At 41.7% G+C, this 25,744-nt stretch overlaps 1 protein-coding gene across 1 annotated transcript in view; it reads right to left on the bottom strand.

Annotated features, from left to right (window-relative positions):
- The window catches only part of CETP (cholesteryl ester transfer protein), a 33,346-nt gene that overhangs the window by 4,748 nt on the left and 2,854 nt on the right, over window positions 1-25,744 (bottom strand). Inside the window, exons 2-12 of the mRNA XM_018555383.1 lie at window positions 22,743-22,857; window positions 20,560-20,691; window positions 16,457-16,527; window positions 13,410-13,497; window positions 10,600-10,669; window positions 7,485-7,545; window positions 6,985-7,076; window positions 6,623-6,802; window positions 4,995-5,045; window positions 3,544-3,696; window positions 2,129-2,196 (exon numbers count right to left, since the gene is read on the bottom strand). Coding sequence (XP_018410885.1) covers window positions 2,129-2,196; window positions 3,544-3,696; window positions 4,995-5,045; window positions 6,623-6,802; window positions 6,985-7,076; window positions 7,485-7,545; window positions 10,600-10,669; window positions 13,410-13,497; window positions 16,457-16,527; window positions 20,560-20,691; window positions 22,743-22,857 — 1,081 coding nt within the window. The remainder of the gene's footprint in view (window positions 1-2,128; window positions 2,197-3,543; window positions 3,697-4,994; window positions 5,046-6,622; window positions 6,803-6,984; window positions 7,077-7,484; window positions 7,546-10,599; window positions 10,670-13,409; window positions 13,498-16,456; window positions 16,528-20,559; window positions 20,692-22,742; window positions 22,858-25,744) is intronic.

Below are 25,744 nucleotides of genomic sequence, written 5' to 3'. Positions count from 1 at the left end.
GCAGAGAGCCGTGACAGGATCGAGAGGTGAGGGAGCCCGGTATGTGTTCCCTCACCTCCCGATCTACTGAGCCGACCTGTGACAGTCTCATTGTCACAGGTCGGCTTAGAACTATGAGGTGAGTGGAAATCACTCATCTCATAGTTCTCCTTTAAGAGAACTATGGGATAAAAAGGTTACCCCATAGTTCTCTTTTAAAGAAGAATATCAAAGAGACAAAAACAATATTTTTGTGAAAACAATGTAATTTTACCTTTTAATATGACACTAATAAAGTTTAATGAATACATAGCTTTATCAAATTGTTACATTTAAACAATTTGTCTTGATATAGTTGTGATATTGGCCTCCCATGTAGCAGCACTGGGAGGGCAGCACTCTCAGCCAATGAGGGCTCTATTGCTTTGACACAACATTCTGATTGGTAGTTCCCATATTAAGCAATGTAAGGCTATACTGCTGACTATAGAAGATGGACACTGGGTACTAGAAATTGAAGGCCAACCCCCTAGAGCAGTGGTTCTCAACCTTTCTAGGGCCGGGACCCTTTGGTAACATTTCCCAAGTTGTGGTGACCCCCAAAGGTAAAATTTAGGGATGACGCGGCTGCTGCAGCGACATCTGGAGGCGTGGCAGGAGAACTGACACTGCTGCGCTAGGAGAGAGCTGAGGAGGACTCTCACCTTGCACAGCGACCCACAGGTTGAGAACCACTGCTATAGGCAAAGACAGGACCAGGCTCTGCAGCTGTAACTAGAAGAATTGGATTTAAAGTGTGTGGCTATATAACGAATGAGGTACATACTCCGCAGTACTGTCACTGATAGGGATGGGCTCGGGCGTGTTCCCAGCTCCACGTCCCGAGCCTGCCAGGAAGCTGGCATCTAGTGTTTCTCTCCCGGCGGCCGAGAGCCACTAGGCGACCCCTGGCAAATCGTCATTCGACCCCCGAGGGGGTCCCGACCCACAGGTTGAGAACCACTGCCCTAGAGGCTATAGCCCATCCCAGCTCCCACCTGCCTAGTTCTAGCAAGAGTCCAACGAGGAAAAAGAGCATATAAGGGGATGGAGCGGTTTACCTCAATGGACTCCCTCCGAGAAAGGTATTTTAAGGTAATCTTAATCCCTCTATCATCTATCATGGGATACAGTTCCATGACATTAGCACTTCAAACAACGAGTTGGGTGCATCAAAACAACACAGGCAAACCAGCCCAACAAGAAAAAAATCTCAACAGGGTATCCAGCAGAATTGTTCTTTGTAACAAAGTGCAGTGCTCTCCAGTATGCTGCATATGAGACAGCCACAGTGCATAGTGAATCCCCAGCATTGGCATCAGATGTGCACATAATCATGACATACCACTGCCCTGAGTCTGACACTTAAAAATAAATCCTCATGCAATACTGGCCTGACCTCAATGTGAAGTCCTGATAGCTGGAACACAGATTACTTTGATTACTGGAAATGCAGGACCATCACAGAGTGAACAACAGCATGGAAGAATTAGCAAACCTGTCTCCAGTAGACAGGAGAAACTTCCAGGTATTAATTTAACTGGCATGAATCTACCAGTACTCATTGGCTGACTGGAGAAACTTTCAGGATTTCATTTATCCAGCATGAATCTACCAGTACTCATTGGCTGACTGGAGAAACTTTCAGGATTTCATTTATCCAGCATGAATCTACCAGTACTCATTGGCTGACTGGAGAAACTTTCAGGATTTCATTTATCCAGCATGAATCTACCAGTACTCCTTGGCTGACTGGAGAAACTTCCAGGATATAACAGATCTGGTATCTATCAGCAGCTGTTGATAATAGAAACTCTTCCAACTTCAAGCAAAATATTCTAGCAGAGAGGAAGGAGACACTATGCAAAACTGGGCAGGTATAAGGTTGGAAGGGTTACAGCCTCTAGGCTGGTCTTCAGTTTCCTGTGCCTACTGTCCATTTCTCCTGTAGGTGTCAGTATAACCCTAGGTTGGTTAATATTACCAATCTGTGTCCCTGTTAATCGACAATAGAGGAAACAAAGTTCTGGCATTAGAACCATTTTAAGCTTCTTCAGCAGGAAACCAAGCAATCAAAACCACTGTAGGTACCGTATAGGTTGCCACTTACATTGAATCATTTGGGAGCAGTGTAAGCTTCTTATCGCCATATGAGGTCTGAATTGTGGTAACAGTCTCCTGCAATCAGACAAAAATACAGAGCAGAAGCTTTCTCCTCCTCTTAAACCGGAATCCTTCACTTGTCTGGCGTTCCAGCAACCGATGCGGACGCCAGACCTTCACTGGCATCTCAGCACAGCGGAGCCTCTCTACCCTACCTCTCCTCACAGAGCCTTTGTCCCCCCTCGCAGCTCGGGCAGATCGTAGGGAGTTCACTGCAGCCTCTTCATCCACTCGAGGACTCACTGATCCAAGGGGAGGATCAACTTCCTTAGACATCTAACTGCAAGTATAGTGTTTAGCTCTCTACTGCCATCCGGTGGTAGTTCATTGGCGGTGCTCATTGTGCAGAAAGGGACTGTGAACTGTTACTGAATTGCAATTCTCTCAGAACTCTGATAATCATACTACCAATACTGAATCGTGAAGTGAACAGTCAGTTATTGTGTATATCGCTCCTATTGTTACTCTAACCGGTCTGCCTGCCAGGTGCAGTGCAGTATACTCACCTGGTTGATAAACCTCCTATAGCAATTGCTCAACTGTTGATATTATTCATATCCCGATTACCACACCACCTCCCGTACCTGCTAGCTATAAATTACTGCTCATGAAGACAAAAAACTTGTATACAGCACGCTAGTTACTAGGGGCAGGCAGGTAACCTTCTTCTTGGGAGATTGGTGCAATGATGCTTAGAACCTAGTGGCGAGATTCATTGCTGCACAATACCCTTGGTCTTGGGTGTGTAACGCGGAACGGGGTTCCGCAGCTGAGCTCCATATCCTTCCTTAGTTAAGGGTGTTATACCTATAAGCCAAGGAACAATGCTAGGTAGAGATCCTACTGATGGAAAAAAAATGAAGAAATGAAAAGCAACAGTAAAGGCTTCATATGTCAGAGACCTAAGGAAGAGTTGTTGTTGTTGGTCATAGTAGCCAATCAGGTTTTCCCTAGCAGTATTTTATTGGCAGATGAGAAGTCCGTTGGCTAGGAGGAGCAGTTTTTTATTGGGACTTTTTAATAAAAAAGGCCTACTGCAGAGACGTAATACTGAAAGAACTGTAAGAGAGACAAGAAGCAAGATATACTAAATTGGACAATTAAATGTGATTGGTGAATGTAGAGAGAACAGTTTGCCTTGCTAAGACTGTGATTGGTGGCTGTTGGCAGTGATGACTTAGATAACCAAAAGAGTGCTAACAAAGTATAATGACTCAACAGAGGATTATCAAAGAGGAAACCATGTAATAATAACTCACTAAGGACTCACCATCAAAGAAAAAAACAGATGTACATATAACATTAACCCTTGGTATAATGACTCTGCGTGTTTGGCTTTGCAACCTTTTAATTCTCACTTACTGTTTCAAAATATAATTCTTTGGTAGCAGATACATTGATTTGGACAGCTACAGATGCCTTAACAATTGTCCCCTTGGGCTTCATTGTGATTTGAGGTCTGGTGAGACTCCATACTTTGGCCACAGTGTTACTCAATGGAAGGTCATGAAGGATCTAGCTCATTAAACAATCGACATAAATAGACAAATATTAGTACAAGTAAAACACTGTTGTATCTCTAGCAGAATTATATGACCAAAAAGTTAATAACAGAATTACAGTGATCAATATCAGTAACTGCACAAGGATTCATTAAATACCATGACAGAGAGGGAACCGCACTCTAACCCATGACAGATATTAGTGTTCAACACGTTTGAAAGACGTTGAAAGGCACAAACATTGCCTTCTGGAATTGCTCTGCAGTGATACATATGTTCATTAATGGCTGATATAGTGAAGGAGCCATTTGTACACTTATAAGTTACCTTCAAATACCCAGAGAAACCAAATAAACAGACATGTTCCCTAAATCTGACACAGTATTTAAAGTGGTGTAGCCCCCATCACCTGTGATGTGGCTACTAGACATTTAGTGATTGCCAGGGCTGTAGTCAGCCTGGCTGGGTTATGGTGGAATTTATCTGGTTAGTTCCAGGTGCCTGGCATTGCCTGTGCCCCCCTGGGCAGAGCCAATGAGAGACACTGTAGTGCATGTACAGTACAGCAGCCAATCACTGGGTTTCTCTCAACCAGTGGTTCATGCTGGGATAGGGTACATATACTGGAGGGATTTTCCATGTGCTCAGACTAGCCAGGACCAACCATAGATTATATAGATATGAGGCCTGGGGGTGGCCAGAGGCTGGAGTGTGGGAAGAGTTTCCCTAGGCCTCCAGTATGGAGGAGGCCTGTGCTGTTTGTCAGAGGAGAAGAACCAGAGAAGCTGATGTCTGCTGGAGGTGCCTGGAACATAGAGGACCTCTGGAGCATGACTGGTGTTTCACCTGCTGAGGATTTGTACTCATCTCCTGCTCATCTGTTACTCCAATTATTATTTGCTGTACTACAAGTGGATAAGCACTGAGATGCTAACAAGTTCTGCTGAGTCTGGAGTCTATGTTTATTACACGCTGGAAGTCTAGGATGCCTATACCCTCTCTCCCCAGTGTGAAGATGTTTAATAAAAGTTATTCAGCATTGCGTTACTGGAGTAGACATCAGCTTTGTGGGCAGTAGAAGAGGGCGGCTGAATGCTAGTGGGACGGCTGAAGATTATACCTCTAGACATACGAGTGATGATGATTTGGGCATATGCCAGCGTCTCCTTCGGGGGTGAGCGCTACAGTAGAATATTGGTTAATTCATACATTCATTAAATCAGTGTTCTCAGTTTTAGTCTTAATAGTTCTATAATATCTAACAATGCCACATCAGCACATACATCATTTGTTGGCTTAGGGGGAACTTACCTCACTGATGATTTGCTGATGTGATTCTATGTTGTCATCCTTAAAGATATCCTAAATGGATCAAATTAGGCCAAGAAGTCATGTTAACTGGTATTGTGTATTTTGGGTTCATTAGATGATTGCAATAAACTGGTAGATATGGAAAAATACAGCTTACTAACGTATTTTGGTCAAAACACATCATTGTTTTGAGCTTTCTTGCTAAAGTAGTATCTTTGGCGATTGTTATGTATTTTAATATTTGAGACAGAGGAGTGGAACAAGGGCATTAGGGCTCAATAGGAATAGGATAAGAGGGCAGTCATTGGGGCAACTTAAGTGATTGTTTCACAGCTGTGTCTATAAATTAGCAGAGCAGCCTCCTATTAATGTTACCATTTTAACCATTTGTAACAAGGACACTCCACTGTAGACAGGAGGTGCAAGTAAAATGCAGAAAAGGGCAAACAGCAAATATATCATTCCATCTGCAGGGTAGACCTCCCCTGTTACTCAAGACAGTTTCTAGCAGCAACATACAGGACAGTCTTTTAGCTTCTCTCTGTAGCTTTCCACAGCTCCAAGAAACTCTCGCTGCTCACCCCTCATGAGCCCTCAATCTGCTCTCTCAGCAGTGTGTACCACAGGTACAAGGGTCACCGAACATCCTGACCTCTCCCAGCCTCCCGCGGCTGTTCCTCGTGAGTCCAGCATGCACCTGAGTCCGTGTGCCTCCTGCACGCATACACACACAACTCCCACTCTTCGAGCACTGGGCTGGCTTCCTAATAAGGCTGCTCTGAGCCACTTGATCAGCCCAAGCTGGTCATTGGTAACACCTGGCCCCAGGACTGGAGATATCATCCCAACCAGAGCTCTAAGAGATCTCCAGAGCTCCAGATCCCAGCTACAATTAGGAAAACCTGAAAGGACCAGAAAAGCCAGGCTCTTCCTTATAACATTGTTTACATTCTGGACCCTCTCAGCCCCTTTGGCTGAGAGTCCTGGGTGCCAATGTTGCCATACTACGCCATGGCATTGCCCTGCACTGCCACACATTGTAACCAATTTTTATATGCTACAGATATAGTACTTATTTTTTTATTTTATGACATTGCTGAACTCCAGGAAAACAGCAAATTATGCATTTAAACTTCATATATGAGTTATATTTTCTGTCAATGGAATTGTACATCTTTCCATCCAATCATGCAATTTACACAGCCCTGCCTAACAGCAGGGCTTTGTAAATGAAGAACTGCTGACTAGACAGTCAAGGAGCAGCAGAACACTGACCAGGTTATCCCTCTGCCAACTCTACCCTCTCCTCCTGCCCACAACTGTCAGTATGCAGTACACCTGATTGGCCTCTAGTGCTGCCCCTTGCTTTCGCAGTTTGAGTTCTACTCTACAGGCGATTACATCAGGCTGATATCAAGTCAAATTAAGCTATTTATACTAGTGGAATTTAAAAATACATTTAATGTTTTTTAGTAAGTATATAATTGCAATAATTTGTGTTTTTTTATATTTGCATGGAGTTGGGCTTTAATCCTGGAGTCATACGAAACTGTCTTTATTTGTATCTACCATTGTCATGGGCTCTGATACCTTTAAATGCGGCGTGTGCACTTCTATGCTTGTATTACCTTTAATTCAGCCCCTGTCAGTGTCAGGACCAGTCGCTCATCCAGGTAATAGCCCAGCACTAAATAGTCCAGGACCTGCTCTGAAAACCAGAAGTAGAGCATCTTGTCTTCTGTTAGCAAGGAAGGTGCATATATGGAGCTGTTATAGTAAACACTAAGGTTCTTGTATTCCAAGAAACCCTAAAGGAAAAAAGAAAAACAGCCGTGTTTTAAAGATACATTTATGTTACATTTTAAAATGTTCCTCAGAGCGAGTTAAGCAGTGATTTTGGCTGTATGTGGTGCGTTCTAGGAGGAGAGCATGTCGCAAGCCTGTAGGTAACACCAAGTGAGTAGCACAAAAAGGAAGGGGTAGCACTAACCTTATGATGAGACTCCATATATGTATCTTTTATGATTGGAAAGGATGTTACATCAATGTTCATTCGAATATCTCCAACACTCAAAAAGTCTTCTGCAAAAAGATTTAGGAGGTTATAACAAAGGTGGTGATTTCAAAATATAAACCAGAAAGTGTAATTTTCATGTTTCAGTAATCCTCTAACACTTCATTGGGCATATTTAATATAACATCGTACAGAGCAAAAGTGAGTGCAGTAGCCAAGACAACCAATCAAAATCCAATTTGTATTGATTTGACTTCATTGAATGGAATTCTGATGTTGCTACTGCAATGTGCAATTGGCTATTTGCTCCGCACTACTTGTTGTTTAATACGACGGATGAGAGACATTAGTAGGAGTCCCCAGTTGGAATGGTTTACAGTTATATTCTCAGTTATACAGCATACTGTATAACTATTTTGCACTGTTAGTGAACTTATTAACAATTGGAATGGCATTTTCTATTCATTATAACTTACCAGCTCTGTCCTGAATGAATTCAGCCAGTACATTTGCCACATAATTAACTTCTTTACAAATCTAAAATATGCATACAAAGGAAAATGTAAAGGTTATTATATATAGGTTGTACATTGCACAGGTATCGTAATTGAATAAATTAATTATTATATAAGCACAGTTGTATACATTCTGCGACAGGGACGCATACAGAAATGCCATCTGTCATTGGATCAAACAGGCTCTAGAGTGTCTATAACTGTGGTTGAGGTCTGATAGGTGGGTGATAACTCTGGACCGTACGTACATAGAGATGAGAACATCAATAACAAAAAATGCATTTTGGGGAAAGGACTCCCCTTCTTCAGGGCTTGAGCAACAATTTGTAATACAGTCAGGATAAAATAACATGGAAAACCTGACTAAAGGCTAGCGCATTCTAACGGCAATGTATATAGCCAGCACTACTCTGTACTACTACTACCTCACTCCAAGAAGATGAAGCAGCTTCTACAAAGCAGAGAGGACAAAAGAAAGGGATGAGAATGAGGAAGAAGGTGCTCCAGCTGAATTTCAGAGGGGCTTGCTAACAGTATCCAATAACTCTCAGTTATCCATTATTGGAAGGTACAATTACTCTTTTGGAACCAAATCACTCTTTCCTCCTTAGCTGTCCTCATTATTGTTTTCACACATACACCTTTGTATATAAATGTATTATTTAACTAGGAATAGTGTTATTTAAAATTATTTTGCCCAACCCAAAATTTTAAAGGATTGCATTTGTGGATTCCATTGATTATTTTTGTGCATATAAATCCTGTATGGTCTGTTTAACTCAGAGCATGGTGGGGGTATGTCCTCTGCCTACAGGAATGTGGCATAGGGTGTTCCTCTTTATCATTATGGAACACAGGGAGTTGTGGTATCTCGACTGAATATGTTGTAATGATTTTTACCAAATTGTTAAAATGAGCAAAAGTGTATCAGTGGTTGCCACCTCTATATTGATGATGCTCTGTGTGGCTTCACAGGTAGCCATCCCAGTTCCAATGTAACGTGGCACAGTATGGCTAGGATTAGAAGGCTACAGACTGGTTACAGAAATGCCTGGGAGTTTTATGTGCTTATATTAAATTAAACTTTCAGTTGAAGATTATTTATTTTATTACATTTCTGCTGGGCTAAAATAAAACAGGTTGTAAAGATAAACTGCCTTAACAGATCACGTTCCATTTGCCAAATTCTGGTTCTTGGTGAGTTGTTAGCTCCCACTATAAAGGTCATCACTGTTGTGCAATGTTTCTTTTCAGGGGCGTAACTACAAATCATGGAGCACCATTGCAAAACTTTAGCCCCGCCTTCCCGGCAACAGATCATTTGCCATTTGACAAATTCTGGTTCTTGGTGAGTTGTTAGCTCTCAGACAAAGTCCCATTATAAAGGTCACTACTGTTGTGCAATGTTTCTTTTCAGGGGCATAACTACAAATGATAGGGCCCCATTGCGAAACTGGCAGTGTCAACTGTGAAAATATAAGTCACTGATCTTAACATGAAGTATGTATCAAATACAGGCAGCGGGGGAGCTATCAGCACAGGAAGTACAATACTAGGGAGCAGTGCTGGAGATAAAAGTTATAGTAGCATTAATAAAAATAGTCATAATTATATTTTATATTATAACAAAATAGTTTTTCCTCTTGCACACACGTACTTTTCAACCCTAATACAAATTTCTTTAAACTCTAGCTTCATAAAACGTTTTACGAATAAAAGTAAAACGAATCACAAACCTCAGCCCTCATATATGGTTTTAGCAGAGGAAATACTCTGGGAGTTATGACTACATTAGGCATACAGGGTTAATTTCCATCTGATCTGTAGCAGACGTTCAGAGGGCAATAACTCTACACTGCAAGGATAGATAAGCAAATGCTTCTTACTGCACATTAGGGAATCTGTGACTAGCCGATCCGGAGGTCTGACTTCAGCCCTTCTACACTGGAAACTCAGTTTAGGTATTTATTTATTTAAACTGGAATAGAAGTCTGAAAAAAATTGCTAGGAGGTAGAGCTAGGTGGCGGAGGACACAGCAGCAACATTGAGTATAGACCTGTCAATTCTGGAAGGGAGCACACTAGTAGGTACGAAGGTTTGCTGTATACATTATGGCAATATCCCTCCACCATTCTGATGTAAAGTTCCAATTTAAACCATAGAATGATATAATATAAATATTCAATATGGAATATAAACTATAATATGAAATACTTAAAACATGGGTTTATTTAAGAAGGTGGATGAAAACAAACTCCAGTGATCCTTATTACCCACTTAGCAACCATCTTTCATTGCCAGAACCAGTAGTGACCCAGGCGGCCGCAATGGGGCACGGGGGGCCTTGCCAGGAACAAAGGAGGGTTCCCCCTGAAGCCGTGCATGCTGCCTGGGTCGCTATGGCATCGCAGGCTGCTGGCTGTCACTGGCGGCTGTGAGGAGGAACGCCCCGCTGTCCAGATCACTGACAACGTGTCAGTGATCTGTGCAGCAGCGCGTTCCTCCTCACAGCCGCTGCTGAGTCAGTGACAGCCAGCAGCTTGCAGTGGAGGAGGCCGGGGGCCTGGTGGCTGCAGCATAGGAGGAGGCGGTGCCCTGGCGACCGCAGTGTAGGTGGAGGTGAGGCCTGGTGATGGTGGAGTGGGTGGGGCCCCTCGGCAACTGAGGAGGAGGCGGGGTCCAGCGGTGGAGAAGTCTGACAGAGGATCGGGGCTGACAGGTAAGAGGTGTGCAGGGGTGTGTTCAGCCCACCTGAGACCCTGCAGAGTCATAGAGAGTTTATGGTGGGCTCTGCAGGGTCACTCTCGGGTGTGTGGGATCTCAGGGGGGCTCTACAAGGGGCGTAACTAGAAATCACTGGGCCCCATAACATTTTTTGCTATGGGGTCCTGTGATTTTTTAGTTACGCCCATGGCTAGAACTATAACTGATCGGCTGTCACAGGCTTCAGCTCTTTGTTATCTCTGCTTTTTTGCACTGCTTTATTATTTATTTATTAATACAAAACTATTTTTTTTATCAGTTCCACATTATAACATAGTTCCACACAGAAAACACTGGAAAACTTGAGCTCACCTGACTTTTTAGGACAAGTTTTAGTGTGAATGCAATAAAGTCAGTAAAAAGCTGTTTCAGCCATCCAGGCCTGTAGGAAATAAAACAAGCATTACATTTGGAAGAAAGGTTACCATGTTCTACTGTACGGACTAATATTTATCATATTTATGAGTTATACATAGTACATTAGCATAGAATGTAATGTATAGTGGCTTTGAACATGTTTTCTTTCTATGTTCAGGACTAAAAAAAATACAATTTTTTAAGACTTTTTTTAAGTTAGGAATATATAAATCACTGCTTTTTCATGTTTTGTATTCTGCATTTCAACCAGCAGGAGGAGCCTTAGGCTGCTTTTTTTTCATGTTATCTCTTTCTCTAAAAAGCTTTTTGTTTACTGAACTCAATATTTATAGAACGTAGTAGAAAAGTAGAAAATAGGATCTCTTGCTTAGGCTTTAGGCCACATTAGGGAGTCACAACAAGAAATATATTTTTTTTCTAGATAATATATTTTGATGATTCTGACATGTTCCTTTCTGATTCAAGCAAAGTGTGAATTTTAATGACAGATCTATTTAAAAAGTGAACCTATGTTGTCTATATGAGTGGAAGTTGTCTATATCGTTCTAATTTAGTCCAGTGTGCTCTAAATAAGTCATGCAGAGGGCAAAGGATTGGTTAATAGTATTGCCTGTGATCTCCCTGCAGTTTAACTTTCCCCATTACTGACGTTCCATATCTTGTTTTTCACTGTGTTTTTGTATGGAGGATGTATGTTGGTAAGGGCAGATATTGATTTCCACATGTCAGAAACTCCAGCAAAAACAACAGCACAGTAGAGATATCACCAAATTTAACTTCAAATCTCGTGAGACTAGGAAACAGAGGCAGCAGTGTCTTATATCTCACACTGCAGATATACAGCTGTGAGGCTTTAGGTGCAAGAGTGCCTAGTCACCCTCACATACTAGGAAGTGCACTGCTATTTGTCAGGAGGAACTCCAGACAAATGAGACATATTTCAGGGTACTGCTTAGGAAAAATAACATCTATATATCTGGGACACTTTAGCAAATAGAGAGGCTGAGCTCATTCTGCATATAATGCATATAATGACGCTTTTCATGCAGAAGGACTTTAAGTGGAATTCTCAAAAGATCAAATATAGAGTAGGGAAAACAAGTACAAGTGGGGAAATTTCGAGAGAGCCTTTTATCGTTATTAATTTACAAAAAGTATGTTGATATTTACAAAAGAAGAGAAATGGGGTTCTTTACTTACATATCTGCAAGATACCATATGAATGGTACAAAACCTAATGAAATGCTTGTGGAGAATATATTTGTCTTCACGCAGAGCTTTTCTTGGTGTGTGGTGGAACTAAATGCTTCAGAGCAACCAGGCCTGTGTCTCTTAAGGGGGGTATTATTTGACAGTTATGTGTATTTTGAAGGGTGTGTCAAAAATGCCCTGATGTAGGGTTGTCCCTACCTTATTCTAGCCTGAGGCGACCACATGTAGGGTCGTCCCTACCTTATTCACTGCCTTAGGCCACCAGGAGATGAGGGGACCGCTGGGCGAAGCTTAGGGGTCCCAGGCGGAAGGCGCTGCCAGCCGAGCTACCGCCTCAGGCTGCCTTATTATGGCAATGCCCCTGCCCTGATGGTAATCATAGCAGTGGTACCCAAAGGGAAATAGTGTCATTGTGTAAGGAAATCAATCACGCATTTTGAGCTGCAGCAATATATTGACAAACAGCATGGGTCGTCTTTGACATGATTTGCTCATTGACCACTTCTTTGGTGTGTAAAAAAGCTCCTGGTTCAACTGACACTTAACCTATTAGTGATAAGTAGGGTTGAGAAGGCCTGACACCTTCTTGACTTTGAAAGCTTAAAATGACAAACTCAGGGGTTAAATCTTTAAAATGTGTTTAAGTGCCCTAACTTTCAACAATACTGGACTTGTGTATCACTGGGCTGTAGAGCCTCAAATCATCTCTGAATTGGTGCTGACACTGTCCTTCCTACTGGAGGGTGGCTACTTTTGTTCTCCATGGTCCCTGTGTGTGTTGTAAAGTAGCCACCGCTCCAAGCTCGATCCCATGATGGACTACAATCCCATGATGGACTACAATCCCACGTACTAATTTATATTGAGATTGTAGTCCTTCATGGGACCATGGGGAACAAAAGTAGTCACACTTCAGAAGGAATGACAGTGTCAGCACCAATTCAGAGATGATTTAAATGAGAACTATGGGGTACCTTAGTTCTCTTTAAGGTCACGTGAGGACATATACTAACCTCCTCCAAGACCCAAAGCTAAGTAAATAGCGGGCTATTGCCCACTATTTACTGAGAGCACCACAGCTGGGACGGATCCCTACAATACTGTGGAGATCCACCCATCTGGCTGATTGACAGTGGGCTCTGCCTATCTAGAGGCAGAGCCAGCTGTGCCCGCCCCTTCCCCATCCATTCCTCCAGTCAGCGCTGGGGGATTGGAGCGGGAAGGAGGGGGATCCGTGCGGGGAGCGATGACTGACAGTCACCGCTCTCTGCAGGGAGATGATCGTGAAGTGAGTGAGTGAGCAGCGGTATGTGTTCGCTCACTTCCTGATGTATAGAGCCGACGTGTGACAGTTTCAATGTCACAGGTCGCCTCTAACTATGAGGATGAGTGTAAATCACTCACCTCATAGTTCTTCTTTTAGGGTTTACAGCTGAGTGATACACAAATAAAATACAGGTATTTGAATGCATTTTTAGGATTTAACTCCTGAGTTTAGTGTCACATTAATAATACTATTAGGAATATCTTACTGTTTGTTTCCATGAAGGTATAAATCCAGTTTATGAAATGATAGGTAACAGTCAGATATGTCTGCAGCGACACGATTCTTCCCACAGGCTGTATAGTGATGAGACACAAAACAAATTAAAAAGCAGTTTCAGTATTCATTTCTCTCAGTATTTCATATCTGTAATTTAGGGAATGAACACATTACTACTGCCAGTACAGTTACTTCATGGCTTGTTCTCGTTTGGTGACCACACAAAGGGAACTCCCTAACTACGGTACTTCTTTTCAGATAATGTATACATTAACGTGTTCTCGACAGGAAGTGAACCAAAACTGGGCTAAATGCAACTTGTCATTTTGGTTTTGTAAAATTAAATACAGTTTTTCCTGCATTAATAAATATCAAAGCAAAGTATGGCAGAGATATTACCTATAGCAAGTGAGTAGATTGCAGAGCTGATTTTCTAATGCAGGTTGGGCTGGTGATTTGCTGCTTTGGACATCATCTCCCTTGTACCTTTTTTACCAGTCAATATGTAACAGACTTGCAATGTATATCATAATAATTCTATATCTAACGGGATTCTGCAGACATATCCTACTACATTTCTGAAACATTCTGGCTTTCTTTCTCTCTTACAGATTAACTTCCTCAGGAAATGATGGGAGATGGTGAAAGAGCTGAGGGTGCGTTGAGCTCAGCCTGCCTTCCTCAACTTACAGAAGTTAATTCTAATCTTTTTAGCCTAGGCAAGCCAAATCTACTTTATAGAAGAAGTGATGTCAATGTGATATCACATTTTCCTTTGTTGTCTGTGTGCAGCTCTTAGGAAAGTATTTTACAATCAGCTTGCTATAGCCGGCTTCTGTGTACATCTCATACTGCAACATAAAGACTGTGTTCTCCATTAACATTACACACACCAATGATGTTACACCTGTACTGTACAGCTGCGTGATCTGAAATGTGTACAATCTACTGTGTATGCATTTGAAATCATCCATTATGCTGAGAGCTGTCACTTGTGATTAAAGGATATCTATGTTCAAAAACTAAAAATAAATATGTATTTCTATGTTGAATTTCTATAAGTTCTATCCCACTCCTAATAACTATATTAACCTAGAGGTTTGTAAATGTACTCACTGAAGATGCCTATAAGATGTGCTTCCTCAATGCACTGATACAATTTAATTCAGAATATGCACTTCCCTGTGTTACAAATGTCATGGAGCCTGCCTTTAACCATGTAACATTATCATTGATTGCTGGAAGCAATGCATTATGGGCTATGCAGGCTTGAGTAATTGAAAGTGCATCATATCAAGCAGCAGGGAAATAGATGCAAAGAAGAAATCCAAAAAGGGGATTTTTTTCAAGTAAGCTTTGATTGCACTATACAGCTATAGTATGTATTCCTATTACAATACTGATGTTATAACAGGATAGTATATACTGGGACTTTACAACTCCTTTAAGGAAGGCATCATATATTTACCTATACAGTCAAGGATGCTGATAAATTTAGGCCTAAATATAATTACCGTAGTCAATAATTGTTATACAACAACTAACTTTGTTAAACTCAGATCTTGAAAATCTAAATCCAGATTCATGAATTCATTCATGTCTGAAGAGTTGTGAACAATAGTTGCTGTATGCACTGCTTACCCTGTTTTATTTGATGTTCTCAAATGCCACCCTTGCAATATTTTTTGCCTTTATGTGTGTAGACAGAACCTTGTGGCACTGACTGTCCACGAGTGGCCATGTGTAGAAGGCATGTCTGAGGGGTGGATTGAACAGATACCAAAAAAATGGCGGCAGTGAACACACAGCAAAGATCGGAAAAGCAGCCAGTTAAATGGATGAAAGAAATATAGCACATGTCCATGGGTTGTAATGCTGTATTAATTACCCTTTGCCAGAAATATATATATATACATACATTGTTTGTGGTCTTTAAAATCAACCTCTTAGGCGTGGTACCTGTCTTCTGCTCTGCCTGTTCCTTCCTCATATAGTTCTGCTCTATACATACAATTCTAGGTTTGTACGGTGTGCATTTATTTACATCTACATTACATTCCCATTCAAGACACTGGAAAACATTTGCTTAAAGTGACACTAAACTCAGGAGTTAAATCTTAAAAATGCATTTAAGTACCTTATCTATTAACAACAATGTATCTAATTTGTGCATTAGTCAGCTCTGGATCCTCAAATAATCTCTGAATTCCTGCTGATTAGACGTGCACTGGCAAAAAAATGGTTTCGTTTTGATTCGGATTTTGCGTTATATAATTTTTCGAGATTCGGGTCCGAAATTCAATTTGTTTCGGGATTCGGACCAAATACGTGAGCGGTAGTCTAGTCTGGATGAAATTCCGTTTGTTAGACGAAATTTAATTGCAGCAAAATGACATTAGACATTTATTTATTTTTTTGTCTGCAGGAGAGGGAAAAAAAAAGCGTGAGGTTCCCCCCCAATTCATACCATGCCTCTTTCTACCAGACCCTTGATCCTAGCACTGGCCCAGCAGGGCAGAAAAAGGGGGGGGGGGTGGCGCGATCGAGCGCCCCCCCTCCCTGCGCCTTACCAGGCCACGTGCCTCTTCCCCACAACCCTGACCCGGTGGTTGTGGGGGTCTGCGGGCAGGGGGCTTTTTTTCATTGGGGTACCCCTTTAATTAAGGGGGCACCCAGATGCCGCCCGCCTTGTGAATGAGTAAGGGGTACGAATCGCACATGTCTAATCCTGACACTGTCCTTCCTTCTGGAGGATGGCTGCTGTTGTTCCCCATGGTCTCTGTGTGTGTTGTAAAGTAGTGCCTGCTTTGCATTTCTGTGTGCCTTCAGCTGCACAGTAAACAAAGGTTTTGTTTTCCCATTTACATACAATGTGATAGTTACTGCTCATTTGTATTATTTGTAACCAAATATGGTATATAATGAAATAGAACACATAATACTGCACATGCAAGTCTAAATTAAAAATACATCCACCCCATCAGTGAGATTGTTGTCAAATTATTACACATACATACACTTACTCTCTTTACTTACTTAGTTTGGTGTTCAGTTGCAGATCAATTGAGGAATAGATTTCAAAATCAATAGACTGTCGAACATTTACACTAAAACGGTAAAAAAATATTTATTTTAATGAGATAGCTTCTCTCTAATATAGGCCTGAAACTTCAATACATATCCCATTACAAGTATTACTTAATCACAGACAAAACATGATCCTGGTTGTGTGTATACAGTACTTATTGTGTCTCTGTGGACATGTTCCTGATTGTGTCAGTACAGTAGACATGTGCAATTCGTTTTAGAAAAATGAGTTTTTCTGACAAATTTTCGTTATTCGGAGATTCGGATGTATCCGAATTTCCGAATAACAGAAATGGTAAATGATAACGAATCTGAATTTCCGAAAACGACATTTCGGACGAAATTCACGGTAGTCTGTATGAATTTTCATTTATGGATGAATTTTCGTTGCAGCAAAGTGTCAAAATTTTTTTTTAATGGCACTTTGCTGCAACTAAACAAATTGACTTTCGGACCCAAATCCCGAAAAACAAAATAACGCAAAATCCGAATCAAAACTAAACTAAACTAATTTTTTGTCGGTGCACATGTCTACCGTACAGTACTGATTGTGTGTCTGTGGACATGATTCTGGTTGTGTCTGTACTAGGGATGCACCGATACCGGTTTTTCGGTATCAAGTACGGGTACCGATATTTATTTTTCGGTACTCACCTATACGGAGTACCGATACTGGTGTTTACTCTGCCATGGAGCCGGCTTCCCGGGCTATCAGGAAGCCAGACGGCGTGTCATTACTCGCCGCCTGGCTTCCTCATTGCCCGGGAAGGCGGTTGCATGCTGTTTGGCCAGCTGCATGCTGATTGGCTGGGAAACTGGCTTCCCAGCCAATCGGCATTGAGTCAGCTTCCCAGCCACTCAGAAAGCCAGGAGGCGGGTCATTACCTGATTGGTTGGAAAGCCAGCTCCATGTTCCCCGTCGGCACTGCCGATCAGAGGAAATCTCCGTTTGACTGGAAGTTCCAGTATGGGGGGTCAGTATAGGAGCAGCTGGGTGAGTACTCACCCAAATACTCGGGATCGTCACCGATACCGATACTAGTATTGGTATTGGCACCATACCAATTCTAGTATCGGTATCAGTGCATCCCTGGTCTCTACAGAACTGATACTTGTACTTGTCAAAATGCCCGGATACATGCGCTATGTTTTTTTTTTTTTTCGTACTTACCTCGCCGAGCGTCGCTTTACTGCTGCTCTGGTGGGCGGCACTCCAGGTGGGGTCCTAATTTAGATGGCCGGAGACTGCCAGATGACCCCGCTCGGAGCGCCGCCCACTGGAGCAGCAGTGACGGGACACTCGGCGAGGTAAGTAAGAAAAAGAAAAAAAACTGCAGCGGCGAGTCAGCGCTGGTCCGGCGAGAGGAGCTCCAGTTGGGGTTCTAATTTAGCTGGCCATCACCTCTGAGACAGCTAAATTAGGACCCCACCTGGAGCTCCTCCCACCGGACCAGCGCTGACTCGTCGCTGCTCTCTCCGGCACAGTGATTGAGGGCAGATTGGGGGGTTTCTATTTAGCAGTATTAAGCAATTATGTATTGTCTGCACTGTATTAGCAGTATATACTCTATATGTACTACATATAGAGTACATATAGAGTACACACTGCTAATACAGTGCAGACAATACATTTACAATTATACTCTGCTAACATGAATGGATTAAATGATCTATATGTAGCCCTGTACTAGGGATCATTTAACCCATTCATGTTAGCAGAGGATCATTGTAAATGTATTGTTGCAGGCACTCTATATGTACATGTACTATATACTACATATAGAATGCACTGAACAATAGATTTACAATTATCCTCTGCTAATGTGAATGGGTTAAATGATCCGTAGTACATGATATGTAGCCCTGTACTACGGATCAATTAACCCATTCATGTTAGCAGTGCAGAATTGTATATCTATTGCTGCAGTGCATTCTATATGTACTGTACATATACAGCACAAATGTCCCGTACGTTGCAGCAATAGATTTACAATGATCCCTGCTAACATGAATGGGTTAAATGATCCATAGTACAACTACATGTTATGTACTATTATGTACTATGGATCATGATTTAACCTATTCATGTTAGCAGGGCAGAATTATGAGCGCCTCCCTCAAGCTGAACATCCCTAGTTATAATATTACAAAATCTTAGTAAACTCGCTTTGGTTGCTCTGCGTGTGTGTGTTTGTAGGAGAGGAGTTTAAAGGCGGCACAAGATTGCAGGCCTAGGGGAGAAAAATGTATAAATCCAGTCTTTGGTGAGGGTACATCTTCCAGTGCCTTACTTTTCTCTCACTTCCTGTTGCATCTCCAGAAATGGAAAAGTGGAGGTAAACCTCCAAATGGGACACAAACATAAAAAAACAAAGGGGTTTTAGCCATTCCTTACTCTATCAAAGACAAAAAAAAGTGTCTTGCTTATATATATTTAGTCTGTCCCAAGTCTACTAATTATAAGAATGTGAGGGAAAAGGGTATAGAGAGGAAATGTCTAGAAATGTAGGAAACTTGTGAACCCAAGCACAACAAAGGGTTACTATTGCTGAGTTCAAAAATACCCCCAAGAATGTCACTAAGCCCCTATTCACAACTGAGTGTTTTTTTACATACTACCTAGAGCTTGACAACACTCAAAATAAAGATTTCTATTATTTTCAATTGTGTCCATTCACACCTGAGAGTTATGTTGCCTGTAGATCAGAAAAGCTGATTTTATGGGCAGAATTGCGTGTTTTTTGCCCAATAGACTAAAATGGGAAGGCCTATAAAATGCAAGTTCAACCATCTCCTGGTCCTAGTAACTAGCTTCTTATTGGCTGAAACAAAATTGCTCAAGCCTAAAAAACACCTATAGACTGTAGAAAATGCTGATACTTGTTAAATTGGGCAGCCTGGCAAGTGCCCCCCCTGCCCCCCCGGTTGTTACGCCACTGGCCGTGTGGCGTAGTGGTTAGCACTTCTGCCGCACAGCACCTGGGAACGAACCCTGGTTCAAATCCCAGCCAAGTCACTAGCTGCAAGGAGTTTTCCTGTTCTCCTTATGCTTGCGTGGGTTTTCTCAGGGTACTCTGGTTTCCTCTCACACTCCAAAGACATGCTGGAAGGTAAATTGGCTCCTTCTAAATTCTGCCTGTATGTATGCATGTGAGAGGAACCTTAACTTGTAAGCTCCTTGAGTGCAGGGACTGATGTGAACGTATACTATGTAAAAGCACTGTCTAAATTGTCAGCGATATATAAATTCCAGTAATAAATAAATATATTAAACTACATTGAGTGCAATGTTATGAACAGCTCAAGTGAGAAAATTATACCTTTGTGGTTTATAAGGCCCCTTTCACGCAATTCCGATCAGGAGGGGATCCATACATCAATCTCCTGCTGATTAGAATGGATGCTGCCGTTGCGACATCCATGTATGAAAAGTTTTTTCCTCCATTTTGCAACTGATATGACCAGACCCATGTTGGTGTATAGGGAATGGGATGTAAAAAGACTTGTGTCCGTTTACATCAGATTACCCCCAATCCAGAACAATCAGGTATGCTGAAACGGAACTCTGACCTGTTTGTTTTTCTGGACCAGGCCGGAGTCGGGGATACCCGGATGTAAACAGATGCCCATCAGTTTAGATCCAGCTGCCCATAGACTAACATTGGGCTTCCGATCAGGACCATCTGAAAGACTTACTTGGTTGACCTGATCGAAAAGACCATGTGAAAGGTCTCTAAGACATACAGGGTTATTCACAAAAGGGTGAAGATTTTCACAGGAGAAGTGAACAATCTAGGACAGCATAGCTGATTTGGAGAAATTCTCCAATTCAGCTCACTTTCCAGTTCAGCTTTGTTGTCCTAGATCGTTCACTTCTCCTGCCTTCTACGAAAACTTCACCCTTTAGTGAATAACCCTGGCAGTTTTTTTTTCAACCAGGTATTACTGGCTGATTAGATTCCATATCATACAAAATATAATTCCATAGCATACAAAATGACATTGAAATAATAACACATGATGAATAATTAATATACAATATTAACACTTACAACCAGGTCCCATATCCATAGTTGAGAACTCCTTTAAAAGAAGCGCTAACATTTCTGATCATGATGTCCACTGCGTCATCCTTCTTCAGCTCCACTCCACTGCTCTCAATAGACAGATCGCTGACCTCGATGCTGCATCACATGGAGATCAGTCAGAATAAACAGCCATAGCCATAGTTAAGCTAACACTTAAAAAAAGGTGCAGGTTGTCTATTGAAAGATGTTCTTATTTTGCATGTGTTAAGTACAGGGAGGGGGGATTTATTAAAACTGGAGCAGACAGAAACTGCCTTGCTGTTTCTTTATGTTTGTGGAGACGCGCACAGCTTACTAGCACACACAAGGGTGGCTCCATAGGGCCCTGCAAGGGAACGGGGCCATCCTAAAACAGGATATCAAGACCAGAGCTCAGAAGACCAGCTGATTCTGCGGGAAACTAAAACTTTTAAACATCAAAGAGCAGCATCCATTCTAAATGATATCATCAGCATTTGAAATAGCTTTAAAAAGTTTTACTATAATATCACTTTAATTATAGAAGATGTATTATTTAATAAAGCCATTTTCTAGTATTGTGCCCCTTTACGTGACCCTGTCTTTTAATTTAAAAAAAGAGCACTTTAAGAAGTATAAACTGTACGTAGAGGTGCCTGCACATACATTTTATCTCTGCTTCAACTAAATGCAGGTCATTCCAAACAGACAAAGTTCCGACACTTCCTTATAGTGATAATCTTGTAAAACTGTTTCCCTGTTTTGAACCGGCAAACGTTCAATAAACCAAACAAAATTGACTCCACATGCTGTTAAGAGTGTCATTAGAATTTTTGTCCGTTTTAATTCTGGCCACTAGATGTCAGTGCAGGTCACCTAACAAATTGGAGAGGAATTTCTAAACTAGAAGATAACATGGAATTACCTTCAGGTTTTATCTATATTTGTTTAAAAACATTTTTTTTAAAAGACAATAAAAAATAGTCCTCATCAGCCCATTATAGTCCACCTATAACTAAAATATCACATTTGGATGCACTGATCCTTTAAAGGCAATGTCCACTTTAAAAAAAAAAATAATAATAATAAAAAGAAAAGAAAAAAAATTGCATTTTTAAAAACGTTTGTGCATTGGTGCCAGTAAAGCATTGTAACTGCGATCAGTTGATCATGGGTGCAATGCTCTGACTTCTGCAAGTTCTCCCTCCCATCCCTGTCCATAGCAAGGTAGGAACTTTCAGTTACAGGGACAGGAGGAAGAATGAATGGACTACAAGTATAGTGTTGTCAACTAACTTGTACGCTATTGAGAACCACAAGTCCCTTTGCCACCGTGGCAGATGGGACATCTAGTTTCTCCATTCACAGATCCTGTGTAAGCCACATACAGCTGTGCCAGATTTAAAAAACAGCAGCAGCTTGCGGGGGGAAGTGATTTAGGTAAGTGCGGGAGCAGGATCAGGATCAGGCCCGGCGCTACCGCAAGGCAAGTCAGGCGGCCGCCTGAGGGCGCTGCAGGGTGAGGGTGGAAAAAACAGGGCATTTTGACAAGTACGTGTACTCGTCAAAATGCCCCGATGTTTGCGCTATGTTTTTTGTTTTTTTTTCACTTACCTTCGGTGCGGGAGAGAAGCGGCGAGTCAGCGCTGGTCCAGTGGGAGGAGCTCCAGGTGGGGCCCTAATTTAGCTGGCCGGCGAATGCCTGAGGATCCGACACGCGCGGCACCTCAGGCAGTCGCCGGCCAGCTAAATTAGGACCCCACCTGGAGCTCTTCCCACCGGACCAGCGCTGACTCGCCGCTGCTCTCCCACGCCGAAGGTAAGTGAAAAAAAACCATAGCGCAAACATCAGGGCATTTTGACAAGTACTTGTCAAAATGCCCTGTTTTTACAGGGGGTCGGGGTCGGGTAGGTGGGGAGCGCAAAAATGCACCTTGCCTGTGTAGGCAAGAATCCTGGCACCGGCCCTGATCAGGATCAAGGTGGGGTGGTGTTGATGGCATTATGTTTTATGTTACACCTTGAATATGGGTGTAACATGAGACGTGGTTTTAAATGGTTACTATATAAGACTTGACAAATGATTGAAACGGTTCCAGATAATTTATTATGATTTTAAATGTGGATTCTACGTTTTTTTTAAACCTGCAGAATGAGGTATTTATAAGTCTGTACCCTGTTGTCCTTACTTGGTTAGGCCATAGGTGACAGACCCCAGAAATCTGACTGCCTTCTCTCCGGTGATGTTAGGAAATGTTGCATGTCTGAAAGCAGCCTGGATTACTTCTGTGGTCTTCTCATTCACTAAAAGCAGAAACATGTAGAAGGTTTTTAATTAAAAAAAAAACAACAACTTTATAATTCACGCAAATCAAATAGATTGTAGTTTATTTTTATTTAAAAAAGAAGAATAAAGGGTTACAAACGGGAATTAAGATGTAGAGATATTCTGATTTATCCTCTACATAGTTTAATGTGAGCAGCTAATGTGAGCAGCTCTCTGTTGGGTATTGAAACCCAAAAGGTGAAATTACTGTACACCTGAAATGTACTATATGTCATTCAAAAATATTATATCAGTTTTTCCAGAAACTAACCCCTTACCGTTAACCTGAAATTAACTCTTAATCACAACCTTATCCCTAAATCCCAATCTTATTCTGAGCATAACCCAAAAAGATAACCTTATCCTGAAACCCTAAACTTAACCCGTAACTTGCCTACTTGCCTTCACCTAACAGTACCCTATACCTAACCTTTAACCCACCTTAGCCTAAAGGTATCCTATACCTAACCCTTAAACTGCCTCCACCTAACAGTACCCTATACCTAACCCTTAACCCGCCTTAGCCTAAAGGTACCCTATACCTAACCCTTAAACTGCCTTAGCCTAAAGGCACCCTATACCTAACCCTTAACCCGCCTTAGCCTAAAGGCACCCTATACCTAACCCTTTAGCTGCCTTCATCTAACAGTACCTTATGCCTAACCCTAAACCCATCTTAGCCTAACAGTCCCCTATACCTAACCCTTAAGTTGCCTTCACCTGACAGTTTCCTATACCTAACCCTTAACCTGCCTTAGCCTAAACATACCCTATGCCTAACCCTTAAAAGTAAAGAACAGGTTTTTGTACATATTTTCTGGCTTTATTAAGTTGAGAACAAAGTATATATTTTATAGTCAGACAAATGTGAAATATTGTTCATATTTGCATTTCCAACCATCAGGAGGAGCCTTAGGCCCATTTTCACATCTTTACTAGTCTTTCCTTATCTGCTTCAAAGAACAAAACTGTTGTTTATAGAACTCCATAGCTCAAACATACTCACACAACTGAATGGGTTAGAGGAGTGACTCATCCCCCTCCCTTTCTGCCCTGAATGTCTTACCGCAGACATCCTATTAGAAAGAGACAGTCTGAAGGCAAACAGCTTCTACTCTTTTTAATCGGGTATTTTTTTAATTAAAGTTTATAATTGTCTATTACACATACAAACAAAACCCAAACCCCGAACACCCCCTCCCCCCACCATACTAAACAAGTAAAAGCAGTAACAGATCCATACAGATTTGGGTATACTCTTACACTTTGACAACAATGGCACTCTTACCATGTACACATTAAATAAAACAATTTCCATATGGTTATTAATATTGCAAATTGTATAACATTGCATATCTTTGTTACATTACCTATTGCATTGTACAATAGTAGTATTCCTGCAATGGGTTAAACAAATCAAATCTAGCAAATTCCTCCATCCACATTAGACAGCATGGATCACCAATTCTGGCAAGGTGGTACAATAACAATGGGGCATATACTGTATATTTATATAGGGGGCTGCTATGAGGAGTCTCAAAGGGAGGCCTAACAGTGTCTAGGCATGGGACCCTTTGTACTCTGTCCACTGTGGGCCTCTCCTGCCCCGATAGAAAATAAAGGATAGAAAGGAAAAGCATTTATGCATGCTGCTTTCATTTGTATTACCATTTTTTTAGCTAAATATGCAGATCAAAACATGTATATAAGACAAATTAAAAGCCATCTATTGCATTACTCTTCATTTTGGTGATAAATAATATACAAAAAATGGGAAGTCCAGATAACATATGTGATAAACCAAGGTTGCTGCAGAACTGTATATCACTGGGTGTTTTCCACATGGGATCTCTATTCTCTGAGCTGCCTGCAATGGGCGGAGTGCAGTACAATCTACCTTAGGCCAGGCCTTGACTGGCAGTGTTACCATTCTGGCATTTGCTAAAACGCTTCATATCCACAGTATTATTACTGATCTAGCCTATACACATGCTGCTGTAGTTCCTAATGCCATAGTTGTGGTGACACATTAAACATGAAACTATAGTGTGACCTCCATAGGTACATATTTGAGGTTAATGTTTTAAAGTTTGATTTGCCTGGCACATTGTTACAGCTTGTTAGTCTATATTTTAATATTGGTACCTCATATGCCTATTTGCAGCTACACACTGTGCAGTGCAGTGGTGGTCAACTTATTTTTATAGAGGGCTCCAAATGTAGTCCCTAACATTCCCAAGGGCCGCATATGATATTCAGTGAATGTAAAGCTACAGAAAGCTGTAAGAGACTGCAGATATGTAACAGGATATAGTCAGAAACTGCAGGCAGGGGCGTAACTAGAAATCCCAGGGCCCCATGGCAAAATTTTGTATGGGGCCCTGTGATTTCTAGTTACGCCCTTGCAGAACCCACCTGCTTACCCAAAACAGCCCACCTGAGAGTGACTCTGCAGAGTCCGCCATAGACCCTCTATGGTGGGCTCTGCAGGGTCTACGGTGGGCTGGTCACACCCCTGCACACCTCTTATCTGTCAGCTCCAATCCACTGACGGCCTCCTCCTCCTTCATGGTCGCTGGCAGCCTCGCCTTCTCCGTCGCCGGACCCGCCTCCTCTTCCATCACTGGTCCCGCCTCCTCCTCCGCTGCTGACGCCGGGCCCAGCCTCCTCCTTCTCCGCTGCTGGCTGTCACTGACTCAGCAGCTTAATTATAAAAAAGTAAAAAGATAAATAAAAATCAAAAAAATAAATAAAAATCTAAAAAATAAGAAGAAATAATTGAATTTAAAAATAAAAAGTGATAAAAATAAAGAAACAGTAAAAAAAAATTGAAACTAGCCCTGCCCCAAGGCCAGGTTCCACAAT

Source organism: Nanorana parkeri, unplaced genomic scaffold (genome assembly GCF_000935625.1).
Source record: "Nanorana parkeri isolate BGI_ZX_2015 unplaced genomic scaffold, ASM93562v1 scaffold195, whole genome shotgun sequence".
Lineage (NCBI taxonomy): Eukaryota > Metazoa > Chordata > Amphibia > Anura > Dicroglossidae > Nanorana > Nanorana parkeri.
The sequence above is the reverse complement of the archived record's forward strand: the minus strand, read 5'-3'. Positions and strand labels throughout refer to the sequence as shown.